Source organism: Pristis pectinata, chromosome 1 (assembly GCF_009764475.1).
Source record: "Pristis pectinata isolate sPriPec2 chromosome 1, sPriPec2.1.pri, whole genome shotgun sequence".
Lineage (NCBI taxonomy): Eukaryota > Metazoa > Chordata > Chondrichthyes > Rhinopristiformes > Pristidae > Pristis > Pristis pectinata.
The window spans coordinates 100,098,618-100,117,923 of record NC_067405.1 but is presented as its reverse complement, the minus strand read 5'-3'; the positions used below and the strand labels follow the sequence as shown (position 1 = coordinate 100,117,923).

The 19,306-nt window shown below is 37.8% G+C and overlaps 1 protein-coding gene across 1 annotated transcript in view; it reads right to left on the bottom strand.

Annotated features, from left to right (window-relative positions):
- Positions 1-19,306, bottom strand: part of fmn1 (formin 1) — a 304,321-nt gene that overhangs the window by 118,477 nt on the left and 166,538 nt on the right. The window contains exons 11-14 of the mRNA XM_052015214.1: positions 10,909-10,997; positions 6,351-6,480; positions 5,725-5,871; positions 1,327-1,386 (exon numbers count right to left, since the gene is read on the bottom strand). Of these exons, the coding sequence (XP_051871174.1) occupies positions 1,327-1,386; positions 5,725-5,871; positions 6,351-6,480; positions 10,909-10,997 (426 nt within the window). The remainder of the gene's footprint in view (positions 1-1,326; positions 1,387-5,724; positions 5,872-6,350; positions 6,481-10,908; positions 10,998-19,306) is intronic.

Genomic DNA, 19,306 nt, shown 5'->3' with positions numbered 1-19,306 from the left:
AAGTTAATTCTCCATGCTCATGATGAGGCAGTTGTGTTAGAGCATGTGGATGTGGGCACTTGGGCAATTCTAATATTTGTTCATTCTTGCATCATCAAGAGCAGTGTTGATGATTTAATGCATGAATACCTGACTAGCTGCATTAGCTCCTTCCTCAGAAGCACCGACCATAATTTTTGTTATTCCTCCAGCAGCTTTTCATGGAAGCCAACATGCCAGGGTGATCAAAATAAACACAGACAATGCCGGAAGCACTCAGGTCCGTCAGTATTTGTGGAAAGAGAAACAGAGACCATTTGTCACACAGAGGATCTCCAACCTGAAATGTTACTCTGTTTCTCTTTCCACAGAGGCTGCTTGACCTGATGAGTTTTTCCAGCATTTCCTGCTTTTATTTCAGATTTCTAGCAGCTGTAGTTCTTTTGATTTTCAAGGGTGATCAAAGTTGTTTTGTTCAAATGGATACACTGCCAGGTCCACATGCCTGTACAACTGCTTCATGATGATCTAGTCAACTAGGCTCAATTATCTTCCACAATGGAGCTGGTGAATACCGCTATTAACTGAAACATAACTGCACTTCCTTATAGACACACTGCAATGTTGACCTACAGGGATTGTAACATGAAGCAACCATCTCAAACTCCTCACCCTTCATACCAACAGCCAATGAACAGGTGCTTCCCCATTAATTGCTTCCAGCTTCATGCCTGGACTTAGGTTTCCCTTCCCATCAGTTTAGATTCTTAGCCTCTGTACCTACAGGATGACAATGGGTTGAAATGGTATTTGATATTGTCTGAAGACTCAGATTTGATCTACTCTCTTTGAATTGTCATAATTTTTCAAATTTGATTCACCTGCAAATGTAGTGCTTTACCACCAGCTTATCTTCTAGTTCCCTTCAAATATGCAATCATGTCAAGGTTAAAAAAACTGATTGAGAAAATTCTACTACAGATATCTTTTAAGTTTGTCCATAAAAGAATGTAGACATTCTGGAGGCAAATGCACTAAAAGAGGAAGATCTTTGTCATGAATGCTTAAATAAAAATCAACCCAAAAGAAATCAAAACTATTTCATAATGACAATTATATCAAAACAGTTTAAACTCCTTTTAAATTTATATTTGAGATAATCTGATATTTATGAAAATGCCTTTCTGATAGATGTTAATATCTTAGATAATTTTATCATGAGTATATAAACAAAATATGGTAGAAAATAAATTAAATTCCAATGGATGCCAATTTGAATAACTACTTGGTTTAACTTAGATTTGCAAGTTTGTGTTACAGAAATTCAAATAAAAGACTATTAATTACCTTGTCAAAATGGTGCAAATAATAGGATGCAACAAAATCCACAAGACTGATCTGATTATCCTAAAACAGTAAATAAAAATACTGTAAACTATTACTGTGAATATTAAATACAAAGTAAAGCATCTGCGCGCTCTTATAATTTTCTGTTGCATATTGGATGACTACTAGATATATTTCATTCTAGGCTTGAAACACCAAAGAGGAAATAACCCAGTATTTCTTTTTAACAAACTGGCGCCGGTATAAATAGTTCCTTCGGATTTTAATTACCCTACTTTTCCATTTAACAAAATATAAACTAACATAGAAACTGAGATCATGTCAAATGCATGTGTTTATCTGAAATTCCTCTCTATAAATTCAGGAAAGGAATTAACAGTTCCGAAAACTATGAAGACAGTTTACAGATCTCTGCCATGGATCTTCCTAAAGTTCTTGGGGCCAGAAATCCATGACTTAAATGGCTTTATTGGGCTAGGAGCACTTTGCCCCTCCTCCCTCAGTGTGTTGTGAAGGATCATTCCAATTCCTTGCAGCAATGAGGCTCACATGAAAAAATTTAAAATGCTTGCCAAATCTCCGGGTACCCAAGTCTTGACTTAACTTCAGGTTCATGGGTGGGTTTCACAACGACTAGTGGGTTGTCAGTTTGCACAGTGTAATCTAGGTATCTGGGCTAGTGACATAACATGTTTTAAAGGACCAAAACTCACCATCCCATCTCTGGTCCCAGTCTTAGTTGTTTGGATTGACAATGAACTTTGCCTTCTGAAGGGCATCCTGAATATTTGGGTGAAATGGCAGCTTATCAACCTCCCACCCTGGTCTTCTGGCTTTCTAGACAGAAATCTGCCAAAGTTATGGCAAGTGTCCAGAACAACATTAATCAACATTCAAGGTCAACCGTGTTTAAAATAAATTGCTTAATACCTTCAGTTAAAAGCAGAACAATATAAAATACTGACAATACATTCATCCTTTCCTCAGGAATTCCTATTCCTCATCTAAATCGTGCAGTGTAGTTAGACCCCAATGAGCAATGTTTATCCTCTTGGCTTAGAGTGGTGCAATTTAAATGGAGAATAATTAGGAAAGCATTGGCAGATAAAAAGCCGAAAATTCAGTCTACGCATCAGAAAGAAAAACACTGAGAAATAGTGCACTAAAATCTAACTGTAAACGTTAAAATATATGAAAAAAATTGTGACAATTAAGAAGAAGAAATTTCCCTGAACTTGAGCAGCCCAAATTTTAGGATTACCATTATGTGCGCAGAGATCACTCAGAAAACAGGTTTAAACGTTTCCACATTGAAGGTTCCTCTGACTCAATAAATTGCAAGTCACAACTGAAGTGCACAACAATCCCGTTTACGAAGCTATGTGGCTCATGTCTTAAATCTCACCCATCACAAGCGAGGCTCTGTGTAATTGGTCTGTTTGACTGAATTTTACAACCTTTAAACTTCACCAATGAAATGAAACAAAATCCCGAACTGTTTGAACATTTGCAGTTCTGAAACAGTTGACCAGTAACTTGCTTGCCTTACTAAAATTTGATGAAATTATTAATGAAGAAAAAAATCTTTGCTTCCTTTAGCTTCTATAAAAGCTGATTTGCATTTGAGCAAACTATTTCATTTCTCCATTTTTGCCAACTATGACAGACAAATTACAATATTATCATTTTTGTTTTAAACCATATGTCAGTTCACAAAACTATGAGTGCAATTAATTATAACTTGGCATTGGTCTTTTATGTCTCTGTATGGAATGAACAAAACCTTTCAAAAAACAGCCTTTTGTTAGTGCTGGCGATCTTTCTCAACATAAGTAAACTGCATACTTACAAAATTATTTATATTAAAAGTAGTTTAAATATGATTAAAACCATTTAAACACATCTCTGGCGTTCTTGTTAAATTTAATCTTTTGTAAAAGTCATAAAAAGACTTATAAATCATTTCAAAAGGTTCTTTCAAATCCCACTGCAGTCAGATTGGAATGGTCTGCCAAAGCATCTTGCATTGACCTTTTCTTTTATTAGTTCTGTGTTTTGCACTTCAGAAACATCTTTATACTCTTGGTCCTATAATTTTATTCAATAAGTTACTTTTTAAGTCATTTCCAAGGTTTTTAAGTCAATCACATTGCACTTGATATTCAATTTATACTGTTACTATAGGCTGAAATGAACATCTCAGCCAAAGAATATGCTGTTTCCTAGTTCACAAAACCATTTAATATAAAATGTAAAAGAGCTTTTGAAATCTCTTCCTAACTTAAATACCATTTCAAGAAGTTTCCACTTTTATTCTTTTACTTTGCCATTAAAATTTCAATACATTGATTCAGCAGTTCTTGACATTTATTAGCAATGTCAAATTTTTACTACTGAGAACAATGTTTTAATACTATTGCACCTAAATGCTGGTGGACTAGTACATATCTTTGCTATAATCACTGTGCTTTGACAAGGTGACAAAATAGTATGACAAGCATTGTAACAGGCAAAGTAAAACAAGGATCACAGGGTCTAAAAAGTATTGAGGCAGTATCAACATCGAGGGATTCTATCCCACTACAGAGTTCACGTGCACCCTACTAGAGCAAGCATTTTGTTATGTAACAGATTACAAACAGGGGCCGAACTCCCATTAGAGAAGAGTCAGATTTAGGTCTTAAATGGAGCAGTTCAAAATTTCTGCAAATCTCCGTTACAATAGTCCAGAAATAATTGTTGGGTTAATGATGTGCAAGAGTATTTTCGGGGAGAACTTGTTCATTCTTGTGAAAACTATGTATTCTCCAAATTGCACAGTGAGGTAGCCCATGGAGAAAATATTCCCCAGATCGTACTGCTGTCCCCAAAAATTAACAACAGAATTAAATGTGGATCCATCTAGTTAAACAATAATGGAAGTAAATGGCTACTTTAATCACAAACATTGGTACAGAAGTCCTAAAGGCAGAAGGCCCATTTACTATTTCCATTGGAGACATACTTTAGAAGAAATCACAAATTAAGAACAAGGCATACAGCAAAACCTGTAGGAAGGATGACTAACTGCATCTACATTACAGGGCTGGATGATACCACAGCAAGAGGCAGTTTATGGGCCACATATCCGAACTCACCCTGAGAGAACCAGGGCTCTGTGGATGTGCAAGTTGTGAGAATACAGAGACAACAAGAGACAGAAAGAGAGGGGTGTGATTTGATCGTTCATCAGTTTATTTTCTCACTGACCCATAGGGCTAAAATATCCATACTGTCATAAAATAAAGCCTCATGCCTATAGCTCTGCCCTGGAAGGCATAGAAATGCTGAAAGTCAAAAACTACTAAGTTAGTTAAAGGCCCTTAGAAAGAGTGCTGAAGGACTTATTTATTTCACTTATTTAGACAGCAAGAGTTATGAAGTTTTTAAATTTTGTATTCCCATCTAAAATGCAACTCCACTGTGAAAACGTAATTCTATTCAAACTAGCTTCCCTCTTGAAATCCCATTGAAGTGGGGTAACCCAGATGTGACTATTGAAATTTATTTGACCACCTGGAATGTTACTCAGAATTGTGACTTTGTAAATTCTAAAATTTGTATCAAACATCTGACACAGATAGCAGACAGGAGGGGGAAAGAGCTAAGCCCCATTTGCTCAGTTCAGGAGACAAGGGGAGTGTTAGATCAAAGTGACATCTGTATCTTTAGTTGTTCATGACAAGAAGGGTTTTACCTTAAAATTATGTTCTGTCAGCCACAGAGATACTACAGATGGGGAAGAATGTTCTTTTCAGTCACTAGAAGCCAATCATTGGGTCACCAGCAGATTGACCCCCGGGACATTTGTGAGTATTTCCTTGTGTCATCACATTAAGGTTACAGTAATCGCTCAAACTTGAGTAAGGGTATGTCATTACAAAATAAGGAATTATTTTAATTTTGCTATTTACTTAAACTAATCAAGATCTGGCAGGTGAGCTTAAGTGTGGGGGGGGGGAGGTGGTGGTTGTAGACATCCTAGACATGGGGCAGACTCACAGGCTGCATTAAGAGGGAGGCATGATCAGAACATTTGCTAATATCACTATGTATGAAAACAAGGTAATGAATTTATTACATACTATATGAACTTTGTTTCAGGGATTAATTTCTGATTACATGCAGCAAGACAGCATGCTACTTGACAGAAGGCAGTGAACTGTTGCAGAGGTTGTGCCACTTTACTCGTTGGACATGCATGAGCTCATTGTAGTAGTACCAATGATATCAATAAGAAATTAATACTCTATTATGCTTTGCAGGGATATTATAATGTTTCCAGCTATCTGTTACAATATGCTTATAAGCAGGCAATTATTCATCATTGATAACAGCTGGAATTTAGATATAACATACTCTGCTTTTGACATCCTTTAACTTTGGAAGAATTTCTAAGCCAAATCCATCTGCTTGGCCACGAGTCCTATTCCCGCCATTCATGTGATTTCCAAAGGCTAGGATGAGTCCAAGCACAATCTTCACACTTTCATTGTCTTTTAAACTCTGCACAAAAAATATCTTGGTTAATGAGTAAATCTCTTTTTAAATATTCAGGTAACAGATTGTTAGACAGTTAACCAAAAATATTGCAATTTTCATTCCTGTTAGTCGAGGAGCCAAACTGGAACTCTTTGAGAGTAGAGATAAACTCTATGATTGTTAATATACTTTAGAGTAAATTCAACTCATTTTAAATATAAAACTGGATATTCTAGAATATATTCATAAAGATGGTATTAAACCAATTAAATGAATCATTCATAGATCATTTGTAAAGATGATAGTTGGAATAAGGTCTGCAGGACAGGAGATGGTATGAACTGAGCTAGTTCCATTGCAAATACAGATGAAAATAAATCTAGACCTGCCATTGTTAACTTCTTCCCAACACCAATATCAAATAAAATACATCTCAGCAGACTATGACTGGTATTGAGATATTTTTGGATTCTACCATTACTGCAATAGATAATGAATCAGACCTTGCTTAGGCGGAGAACATTCTCTGCTTTGCGGCGTACTGTGGAGATTCCTTCCATAAAAGCAGATTGGAATATGATACAATTTGTACGTTCAGCGAAGTTAGGAATCTGTGATAATTCGTATAAGAACCTTTTGAAAAAGGAAAGTTAATTAGAATCAGATATAATAATTTTAATGCATTTCAAATAAATAAACCAATTAATTTGAAATCATTACATGTAAAAGTAATATTTTCTTGAGGACATTAACAGAACGCTTCTGATTTGACTTCCAGTAGGTTCATTATAAGTCTTAAAAAGCTACAATAAATGATCCAGCAGGGTAGAGATGGAGTGATAATTAAACTACAAGGTAACAGCCAGCACTATAATTAATTCAAGCTGCTCTAGTAGTAGAACTAGCAGCTAAAAATTTTATATTAGCTATTATATTGGGAATTTCATATCCAATCCTGTGTTGGTATTGATTGATCATTGAAAGAGCACTAAACGTAACACTGTTGTAGCTGCTTAATGGACCCAAATGGTCACACATAGAATCAATTTAACAGGACAGATTGGAATGGTTGTTCAAGCCTTTTATTTAGATGGTCCTGGAGCCCTCTTGAAAAAGATAGAAACCTTATGTCAATATTCAAGTGCCTTTCCTGTGGTCACTGGATATGGTAAATTGGCTTGCCCTAGTCTGAGTTTGTGACCATTTGTACCTCTGGATCTTCAGCAGCCCAACTAAAGACCACTGATAGCCAATCATAAACAAGGTTTACTATCAGAAGAAGCAGGAGCACAAAAGAATGTTGCCAACCAGTCCTCCTGGATTGCCACCCACTTATCCCAATCCTAGATTTAACACTGCATCTCAGCATAAAGTGAAACTTGTTCTGCAAGGAGAGCTGTGTGTCATGTGATCGGTCCATGCAACTTATCTGATGTACACTACTTGGTTCAGTCCAAGGGTGTCTTGGTCCCAAGCTCACCATGACTGCACACTGTCAGAATCCAGTCTAGTTTATAGCAAAATATCTTGTAGCTTCTGGATAAACAGTTGCTTCCTAGCAAATTCCTGATTTACACAATTAATTCCATGCAAATTAGCTGCAAGTTGCCTGCACTCCCAATATCAAGTCTGCCAATGGCATAAGATAGGCAGTGTAGTGACTGTAGATGGAAGCAATAAATTACAAAGATATTAATAGATTAAGCATTGAGCAAAACTGTGGTAAATGGATTTCAACAGAAGGAAATGCTACATTATAATATGTCGTTCCTTAGACAATTGAAAATTTTCCTGCAATTTCTTACTGAGGCAAACCTCCCAACTCAGCTCCACCCTCTACTCCCTGAACACAGCTGTTCCAGAGGAATATGTCTAACCAGAGAACTCCATTACAGATTTTAAAAGTTGTCATTGATGAGGACTGCTCCACTTGACCTTCGTATCAATATGTTTGCCCTTTTATTGACCTATCTGCTTTCCCCTCCCTATTTTGATATTGCTGTTCTTTCAGAGAGGCTAGGCACCTTGGCGATTATCACTTCACCCATCTTGCACGTTTGGCCTGTTGAATACCTACCGGATTTGTGCAAGAGCAATCCAACCAGTCCCATACCCCCACCCTCTCCCCAAATCTTGCAAGTCCATCCTTTCCAGCTCACTTTTGAAAGTGATGATTGGAAATGCCACCAATACCCTAGCATCCAAACCACTCACTTAATACTTTCCTCAGAACACTGGAGTTTCATCCCATGACTTTTCCCTTCAGCTGCCCCAACTTGACAAACTTCCACAATAATTCAAGTGTTTATAGAAAATGAAATGAATAAAAAAATGCTCCTTGTGGTCAGATGAATAATGTTTAACTTCCAGAGATATATGGGCAATGCTGGAGGACTGGCAACCTTATCCACCACAACACTGACGCATAAAATACGAGCTGGCTGGATCTTTGGGAACTGCTGCAGTGAGCCCTGGATGGCCGTGGATGTAATGCCAAATGTAGAAGTCTGGGATTAACTGATGGATTTTCTCTAGAGTCCACCAGTGTCGTCCATTCTTGTTGGGATTTCACAGCATTACTCTGTGAAATTGCCACTCAGATTCTTTGTCACATCAGCCCTGTCATAGAACCCAGTGATTTTAAAAAAGAATCTTTGGGGGAAAAAATGAGGAGGCAGAGGGGAAGTTAATTTGACCTTAGGAAAAAATTATTTCACTTGTATGATTTTGACTGTATGTGTATTTTAGATGCTTTTAGTTAACTACATCCTGTTTCAATTTATTAAGAAAATATTTACTTAAATTTTACTAGTTTTTCCAATCTCCTTGGATGTTAGAGGTACTGTTAAAAGAAAACTAAAAATACCTAATTACCCTGCTGCACACCAGGGTGAAGAGGGCCAGTAAGACCCACCACATTTGAGGCATGTAAGCATTGGTATCAGGGCCAGCAAACACTCCTTGCTGCAAGTTCCAAAATGTTTGTCTGTTTCAGCCTGTTACATTACAGAGACATTTATATTGTATCATTTGGCCTTCAGTTGAATTTTCCTGTTACAGCTCAATGGATTTAAATTTAACCTTCTTTTAGGCTATTGGTTCCACAGTTTCCTGGCCATACTCTGGGGGTCAATTTTTACATTTTTATTTCTGCCTCCTCTGAACTAGTCACCTCTCTCATCCCCTACTTCACCCCTTCTATATCTGCCAGAATCCCACTACCAACCCACATCTGTTACCCGCAACCCACAGCCCTGATGCAGGGTTTCGACACGAAACGTCGATAATTCCTTGCCTCCCACAGATGCTGCTTGACCTGCTGAGTTCTTCCAGCAGATTGTTTGTTGCTCCAGATTCCATTATCTGCAGTCTCTTGTGTCGCCAATCCACATCTGTTTTTGTGACCTTGCCAGTTACCCTGGAATCTCCCTGTTCCTCTTTAAAAACAAATTTACACTTTGACCCCAAACATGGGCCCCAACCTGGGTCATTAATCCCAATGTTCCCACTGTACCACCATCTTATTCCCTGCTCAATGCCTTTGCCAATGCCTTGAGCCGAAACCTCAACAGATCATAAAGCACAGATACGAAGCATCCATAGATAAAGAGACAAAGCAAACATGGAGAGAAAGACATAGATCAAGGAACAGGATGCTGACATGGAAATATATCACTGGTTCTTCATTGTCACTGGGACTAAATCCTGAAACTCTCTCCCCTAGGGCACTGGGAGCACCTTCACCGGAAGGACTGCAGTTTGTTCAGGAATGGGACTCACCTCATCTTCTCAAGCAACACAACAAAGATGAATTTTTTTTAAAAAAGGATCATCAGTGGACAAACATCAGAGGCACAGAGATTTGGAAGGGGAAAGATATTGGGAAATCAGAACACAGTGGAAAGATTTGGTCAGTCTTCTTGGTATGAAAGATGAAGAACATAGTCATATAGGATAGAGCTTCCTACTTAACTTGAATTATTATTATTATAATAATATTCATAAATGACACTATGAATACAATTCTATTCAATAAAGAAATTTAAGAAAACTCCAAAATCATTTGTTCCATTATTACTTATTAGATTCTCTTATTTATACCTGTACTTTTTAATTCACATTTTTTGTCATTCTTTTGTTAAATATCATTCAACTTCCATGCCATATGTATCAGGCAATGATTAATCCTCCATATGCCTCATTCTTCAATTCACAACTGAGTAAAGCAGTGGCTTTGTTAAATTTTCACAGAGTCAAAGAACTATTCACTGGATAATCAAGATCAAATTTACACATTGAAACTAAAGGAAAACAAATACCTTGGCTCATGAAACGAGAATTAAGTTATTCTTTAGATACCACAGTTAAGGCTAACACTAACTGTACATTTGTCACTCTCACAGAACAAAATAATCTCCCCTGCATGTACCATGGGCAACACAATCATACGAAGTTATTTTCAATCAGGTAGAGTAATACAATAGATGGCTAAAATTTAAACTTGAGATGCATTTGGTTTTTGAAGGGGTGTTGTCAACTTGTTAAATGATGAATTTTAACAATAATGGCTAAATGGTCATTATGTATCCAAGAATGGTAAGTTAGTCTCTATTTGTGATAGTTCTAAAGACAAGAGTTATCCTGTCAATCTGATCTAATGAATGCAGGACAATTACTAAACCACAAAAGACGTGGTTTGTGACAGGAATTAGATAATCCTTAAACCTATAAAGCATCAAATGACTAAAAATGTTTGTAATATTCAGGTAAGTATATTTTTACTTTACTGGACAACATGAAATCAGAAAACCACTAACTCATTCTTATATTTCAACATTACCATCAGTGCAAAATGAGATTCTGTAATTCCAGTGGGATTTTATGCTTGCATGGAACTTGGATAGAAAATAAAGTTTGATGGGAAACACAGAAGGGAAATAAGGCTAGGGTTATGGTTTTTTTTCACTCCATGGCCCTCTCTCCTGCAAATGCAGCTCCCAACTGGAAGCTCACACCCTCCCTTTTACCATTTTAACCAGTACAACAAAAGTAAATCCTTACTGTTCTGGCTTATCCAGTAACTTTATTTCTTCCTCTTTTGACTTTTCATAATACTTGGATATCTTCAGCAGCTCTTCTGGTTGTGCTTTCTGAAATGCAGAGAACAATTAAATGTTAATTCAACCATTGCATTATTTCAGCACAACACTAAAAATCAATTAAAGGTAATGTTCAAACCTGCTCTGTAGTCAAACATCCCCTTAAAACTGTCAGGTATTCCAGAAGGTATCAGTAATAAATATATATCCAATGATATGATAACATTCTGCAGAGCTTACTTCTGAACCATGAACCAACCTCTAGTGATTCCAATATATTTCTAGCCAGCATCTTGTGTCATGTGATATCAGCTGATCAGTCTTAGCTTCAAGGAGTAATGTACTTCTTATGATATTATTATTTGTGTATTTAAACAGCCAAGTCTAATAATCGTTAAATTGTACATTTGTCATGATATAATGTTGTTCTATAAAACAGGGATTGTGGCATTACTTCCATCATCCAACAATCTCTCCACAGCTGGTCATAGTTTGCTTCAGCATTTCACAGCTTCTTATTGTCATTTCATGTACCTACTTGACTCAGATCTCAATAAATAGTCAAAAGGAGTGAACTGTTTCTAATGCACCACAGTTTCAAAATACTAAAATATCCCAAAGGATTTGAATATTTTAACAGCATCATAGCATAGCAATTGTACTGTGCTATCTGAATGATACTAAAACAGCAAAGGGGCAATGTTACATTGGGTTCTAATTTAGTTTAAGTACTTGAAGACAAATGGTGGAAGTTTCAGATGCATTGCTGATCTGCTTTGAAGGACATTCTGAACAACTAAATCTGTTGTGTTAGAAAATGTAACTTTCAATTCATCTGGTTCAGAGATACTGGAATTCAGATGCTTCAGATGGAATACAGATATGTTTGAATAATTAAAAGAATGTCTAATTATCTATAAATTTATATCCCAAAGCAACTTATAAAATATATTTTATTTTCTACAGGTACAAAGCCATGTTCATCGATTTCTTGGGTCACTCTTATTCCATCCCCCTGTCACCTGCAATTCCTCATTTCTCTCACATCTATAATTTAATTCCTTGTACATATTTAAATTCCAGCCATGCTTCAGGTTTTCCCTAAGTTCACTCTCAAATTTATTGATCTATGTTGATCAAGGGCATAATGAATTCTGGAGACAAGTGGTCATGGTGGAGCCACTGGTTCTGGGTATGTAGAAAACAATGAAGCAGGTTTACATTTGATAATACTCCTGCAGATCTTAGAAGCAGAGTGAATGCCTTTCTGCATGATTTGCCTGCACCAACAGCAGATTATCTTTGCATTAATGAAAATTCTGGGAATAACATTTAGGGACGCAGTTCGTGCCACTACTCCTCTGTGTGCTGGTGTGTCAAACACATGGCGAACCCAGAAGGAAAACTGTGAACATTGCAGAACTTATCATTAAGTCCTCACTTTCCTTCCATGTTTTATTTTTCAACAAAATTGCATCATTCAATGCACCAAAACTTGGTGCTACGCAAGCCAATTTCTTGACCACAACTGGAACCATCTTCCCTCCAGGCCCTAACAGACATCACAATCTTCATCTATCCCTCATTAAACTATTTTACTAACCACATTACTTCCTACCATTCTTTAGACCATATCATTAGCAAAGGTGGTAGGAGAGTATATCATTAGTAAAATTCGATAGTTGATGGTCAGCATGGACACAGTGGACTGAAATGCCTGCTTCTGTTCCTATCCATGACTCTATGACATTTTCTTTGTTCTTTTATCATTCATTTTTTCTTTAATCCCAAATCCCTGTCACCCTGATCCTATTTCCCTCTTTCCCTTTCCTGGCTGTTTGGTCCATTTCCCTCAAAACTCTTTTCAATTCCCTTCAAATAAAAAGCTAGCATTTTTAAAAATCATTTAACTTGGAATGAGAAAACAAACTGTTACTCTTTGCAGTTTGTTGTGAGTTTCTCTTGCTCTTCCTCTGATTGTTACTGTTAGCAATTAAAACTTCTTTCTCAAGTTATGAGGCATTTATTGTTTCTAAATGTCAGCAAAACAAAAGAACTAATCTGTTGACTTTGAAATTTAACGAGTATCGATTTTTGTGATATCACATATTACTAGTTGCAAGTAATTTTTAAGTTATTGTCTCTGGTATTTAGAAAATGAAAACTGTTAAAGTTGAAGTAAATAAAAAAATTAAAAACTTACTCTAACACATTAATGTTGCAAAGGGATATAGCATGTTATTGCTATAATATTACTGTTAAAATGTTCAACTCTCTTGGGAAATTATTACTGATCAAAACTGTAATGCATTAGAATGTCCAAAACGACTCAATTAATTGGTCTCCTGAAGCTTTGCCCATCAATCTCCATTAAACCAATGGATCCGGCATCGATTCTGAGAGATCATTACCTTTTGTAATCCTGGGAAATTTCAGCAAAATTGTGCTCCACCACCTGACTCCATATGGAGTCACTGATAATAGCCAGCAAGATCCAACTTAATCTGCTTCTTTTCACTTTTCACTCTCAACTCTTGTCCCTTTCTCTTAAAAATTATATTCCCTTGTAACAGATTAGACTCCAGCCATAGTTCCACTGTCCCCTCACCAAGTACATGTAGTGCCATTCTCACACACTCTTTTATATACTTCCTTGAACCAGGGTTAACCATCTGTCTCAATGGTAAAGGAAGAGTGAAGAGTGTGCTGGCCCAACACATTGCAGATTGTGATACAGTCCTGATGCAGGGTCTCAACCCAAAACGTCAACAATTCCTTTCCCTCCCACAGATGCTGCTCGATGCTCCAGAGTCCAATCACTTGTGTCTCGGTGATACATATAGTTCTGTTGCTAATGCTGGATCACAGGTCCTCATGGATGCTCTGTTCTGAGCAGTTAGATCTGATCCTCATCTATCCTATCTATCACAATGATAATCTGACACAATGGATGGTGTCAGTGTGGAGCTGGAAATTATTCTCTGCAGACTGTGGAATTGCCACGTTCACCAATGCTGCTTTGTGAAACCTGTATCTGTGACAGGTAGATTGGCAAGAACAATTGGTTGTCATAGTGGGGACTTTAACTTCCCCAGTATTGATTGAAACTCCCTTAATACAAGAAGTTTAGGTAGGGCAGCCTTTCTTCAGTGCATCCAAGAGGGGTTCTTGAAACAGTATGTGGAAAGTCCAACTAGATGAGAAAACATACTGGACCTAGTTTTGGGAAATGAACCAGGCCAGGTGACAGACTTGATGGTGGGAATAATGACCACAATTTATTATGTTTTAAGGTATTTATGAATAAGGCTAAAATTGGATCTTGCGGGAAGTTACTAAATTGGGGGAGGAAAAATTACAAAAGGATAAGGCAGGAGCTAAGGGGCATTGATTGGGAGCAGCTGCTGTTGGACAAGTCCATGTCAGACATGTGTGAGTTGTTTAAAGACCAGCTGATCAGAGTTCAGGGTCGGCATGTTCCATTAAGAAGTAAGGACAAGGATGGTAAGGTAAGGGATCCATGGATGACCTGAGAGGTTCTCAAAGGAAGAAAAAGGAAGCAAACATAAGGTTTAGGAAGCTAAAATCAGACTGGGCCCTTGTGGAATATAAAGGTAGCATGAAAGTGCTCAAGCAGGTGATTAGGAAGGCCAGAAGAGGCTATGAAATGTCCTTAGCGAGCAGGGTCAAGGATAATCCCAAGGAATTTTATATCTATATTAAGAAAAAGTGGATAACTAAGGAGAGAGTAGGTCCACTCAAGGATAAAGGAGGGAATTTGTGCTTAGTGTCAGAGCAAGTGGCTGAGGTAGTAAATGAGTACCTTCCATCGGTATTTACTAAGGAGAAGAAATTGGAGGACAGTGAAAACATAGTGGGGCATCCTAATGTGCTGGGATGTTTTGAGATGGAGGAGGTAGTGCTGTGTCTTCTATGGATAAGTCCCCAGGGCCTGATGGAATATATCCCAGGATACTGAAAGAAGTGAGTGAGGAGATTGCTGGGGCTTTGACAAGAATCTTTTCATCTTCACTAGCAACAGGCGAGGTCCCGGAGGACTGGAGAATAGCAAATGTTGTGCCTTTGTTCAAGAATGGAAGTAGGGATAATCCATGTAATTATAGGCCAGTGAGCCTCAGGCCAGTGGTAGGGAAGCTATTGGAGAGGGTACTGAGGGATAGGACTTATGCACAGTTGAAAAGGCATGACCTGCTTAGGGACAGTCAGTATGGCTTTGTGCAAGGCAGGTCATGTCTTACTAACTGGATTGAGTTCTTTGAGGAGGTGACAAAGGTGCTTGATGAGGGTAAGGCAGTGGGCATTATCTACATAGACTTTAGTGAGGCATTTGACAAGGTCCCTCATGATTTGTTGATTCAGAAGATAAATGTGCATGGGATCCAGCGTAAATTGTAAGTTTGGATTCAGAACTGGTTTGCCCATAGAAGACAGAGAGTAGGGGTGGAAGGCTGTTATTCTGGCTGGAGGTCAGTGACCAGTGGTGTTCCATAAGGATCGGTTCTGGGACCTCAGTTGTTTGCGATATACATCAATGATTTGGTTGAAAATGTAGATGGTGGATTAGCAAGTTTGCAGATGACACCAAGGTTGGTGGAGTTGTGAACAGTATGAAGGATTATCAAAGAATACAGCGGGATATATATCAGTTAGAGAAATGGGCAGAGAAGCGGCAGATGGAGTTTAATCCAGGCAAGTGTGAGGTATTGCACTTTGGGAGGTCAAATGAAAGGAGAAAGTATACAGTTAATGGTAGGCTCCTTAACAGCATTAAGGTACAGAGGGATCTTGTGGTCCAGGTCCATAGTTCACTGAAAGTGGCTACGCAAGTGGATAAGGTGGTAAAGAAGGTGTATGGAATACTTGCCTTCATTGGTAGGGGTGTTGAGTGTGAGAGTAAGGAAGTCATGCTGTAGCTACAGTATATAAAACTTTAGTCAGACCGCACTTGCAGTATTGTGTGCAGTTCTGGTTCCCCATTATTGGAAGGATGTGGAAAAGGTGCAGAAGAGGTTTATCAGGATGCTGCCTGGATTAGAAGGTATGAGCTACAAAGACAGGTTGGACAAACTTGGATTGTTCTCCTTAGAGCGTTGGAGGCTGAGGGGAGACCTGATAGAGGTTTTTAAAATTACGAGACGCATAGACAGACAGTCAGAATCTGTTCCCTAGGGTAGAAATGTTAAACACCTTTTAAGGTGTGGGGGGTGGGGGGAAGTTTAAAGAAGAATTTAGAATTTGAATTGGTTTATTATTATCATATGTATCAAGGTACAGTGAAAAACTTGTCTTGCATACCATTCATACAGATCAATTCATTGCACAGTGCATTGAGATAGCACAAGGTAAAACAGTAACAGAATGTAGAATAAAATGCAACAGCTACAGAGAAAGTGCAGTGAAGGTAGACAATAAGGTGCAAGGTCATAATGAGGTAGATTGCCGGCGATGTGAGGGGCGAGTTTTTTTTTACATAGAGAGTGTAGATACTACTTTCTGCCACTCTTTGCATAAAAGAGGCTTTCCTTCCTGCTAACATCTGGGGCAAATACTACTATTTCAAGCTGTGGCTCATTTATTCTGTTTGACAACTTGCCCCAGACGTTAGCAGGAAGGTCTGGGCAGGGATGACCGAGATGGGCGTGCATTTGTCATGTCATAATGTGACCTTTGGGTTTAGTCAAGTGATTCAGTTTAATTTTCTGAATGATGATTACAATTCACAAAGTAATTTCAGTGGAAAGTTTTAAATCAACCAGATTTGCCGTTATATTTTCTTCCTTTGTACAACAGTAATTAAGGCACAAACTGTAAAGTTATACATGTTCCCTTTTAGCAAAAAAGTATCATCTGCAATCTATAAAACACCATTTTGTGTATAACGGAAGGAATACTTTGGTTGATCTTATCTTGCCTGTAACATTTTTATATCCACACTGTTTTAGCCTAAAGGTGGCCAACGAAATGAAAGACTTGTGTGGATCTCTAAATCACCTTTTTTTAATAAAGTTTCCAAAGTCATGAACAATTTAACATTTTGCAGCACCAGGTATTTGCCATATCATGGAATACATCAGACTGTGCTGGTTCAACTAGTGTTAGTTGTTCTTTTCCAGTAAGGAGGACAAAGATTTCCTTCTATTGGTAACCATAACAACTTTGGTCCCTAGCTGATAGAATCTTATCACAAACATCAAAACCAGCTATTCGAATGTACCACACGCAGCTTCTAAGCAATGCTATCCCGGTCACAAAGTAAAACTTGCATTCCGTTGTTCATTTTTGCTTTAGGTTATGTATGAAATAGTAAATGCCCAGAATTCAGTCATCATTTCAGTTTATTTCTCTACAATATTGTCAGTAATAAGAATTGTTTATGAATGACTTGCAAAACCTCCGATTAAACTTCATTCTTTAATTAAATCAGTGTGAAGATAGCAGATATTTTCATTGGGTTGTTCAAAGACTTCTTATCACATTCTCATTCCTGCAACAATATATGAATCTCTCACATATAATAATAAATTCTGGTCTTGACACACTACTAGCAGGATTGCACTGGAGTACTCTCATTTGTCAGCTTAGGTGTGCCCACATAATTTCATGCAAATTGGTCCAGGTGTAAGGAGTGTGTATCACTGGTGACAGGTTAAATGATCAGCTATCAACTGCAAGGATTTAAAATGATGTTGAATGGAGAGCTGATGAACAGGTTTAAGTCGCAGAAGAATGGAAGGAAAATGCAAAGACCAGGACTAACATTTTGGAAATATTCACATACTAACAGTGGTGGTTAGGTTGGTAGGGAATTGATCCAATCATAGAGGGTGGTTCTATGGGATGGGTTCTGATAGTGGATGGGATATCAAGGTAGCTTGTTGGTCTGAGAAGAACCAGTTCTGCTCTTCCCATTCTATTTCCAGCACTACAGAGGCATTTTACTTCCTCATGGATTCAGCACGAATAAGTTGTCTTCAGCTGCTGACTCACTTGAGGACAAGGAAACCCAGTGACCTGTGGCTTATACAATAGCAGGCAGCTTCATTATATCACTTAAATGAAGAACCAGTTCCCACACAACCATATTGGTCCCCTGTTCCTCACCTTTCCTCCATTTAAAACTGTAAGTGGGTTAGTTCATGTTCCAGAATAACTTAATCTCTGACACAATTAGCACTTGGCTATTTTTGACAGTTGCAGTTCATTGCATATATCCCATAATCATGTGGAAATACAATTCTCATAGAAATTAGGTAACACTTGTGAATACAAGGAATATCCAGGATGGTATTGGTTTGAAGTAACCTCTGAAGTAAGAAATAGAGGAACAAGGAATCAGGAATAACCCATTCACCTCTCAAGCCAGCTTTGACATAACAGCCAAACCAATACCTCAAGTCTTCTTTTCACAACCAATTCTCATACTTCTTTATTCCCTGTTGTCCCAAAACATACCAATTTCATTTTGGAATATAATCTGAGGTGGAAAATTATGAAGATTTACTATCTGAGGAAATAACTTTCTTGTCATCAGTGCTAAATGACTGACTCCTTCCACCCTGAGACAATGGGCCAAATCATGCTGGATCCAGACCACTATTCAAGTTCACTTTCCACAATATTCATTCGCCTGGCTCTGTATCTAGAATATTACTTGTGGGATGCAGTGAGGATGCTGCTGACAGCCTTTGACAGGAGGCAAAGCTGGGGAAAGAACTTTGTTTCCCATCAAAACTTCTGGAATTACTTTATAGTTCTTAAATGTCTTTGATATTCAGGTAAATAATGTTAATTAAACAAATTAAAATTAGACTAACATGAAATGATTTTTAAAAAAAAATTTCAAGGCCAATAATCCCGAATGAAATACGCAAGTTTTGGATCCCATACCGGTCTGACCCAGCATAAGATCAGTGAGGCAGATTCGCCAGCACAATGCTGGGAAGTTCCATCAAGACAGGACTCTTGAGCATGGAATCAATGTGGAGTCTGCTACTGAGCAGAGTGACAAATGCAGCAGCACCTGTTCACTTGGTAAGTCCCTGAGTTATAGCAGTCTGTGCAAGCTGAATCCTGGTAAGTCCAAAGCAGTAGCCTCTGCCAGTACAATTCAGCCCATTGTCTCCTAAACTGTTCATTATCAATCAATCTGCAAGTTTTAATGTATTATATTCTCAATTATCCTAAAATTATTTTCTAATTTTTTTGCCTATTTTTGTACCCTCAATTAAATTATACATCTAACAAGTCAAATAACATCACTGTCTGGCCTAAGGAAACAACCTCTCAGCACCTACTCTGTCAGTTCTTTTCAGATTCTTATGTTTCAATGAGATTAGCTG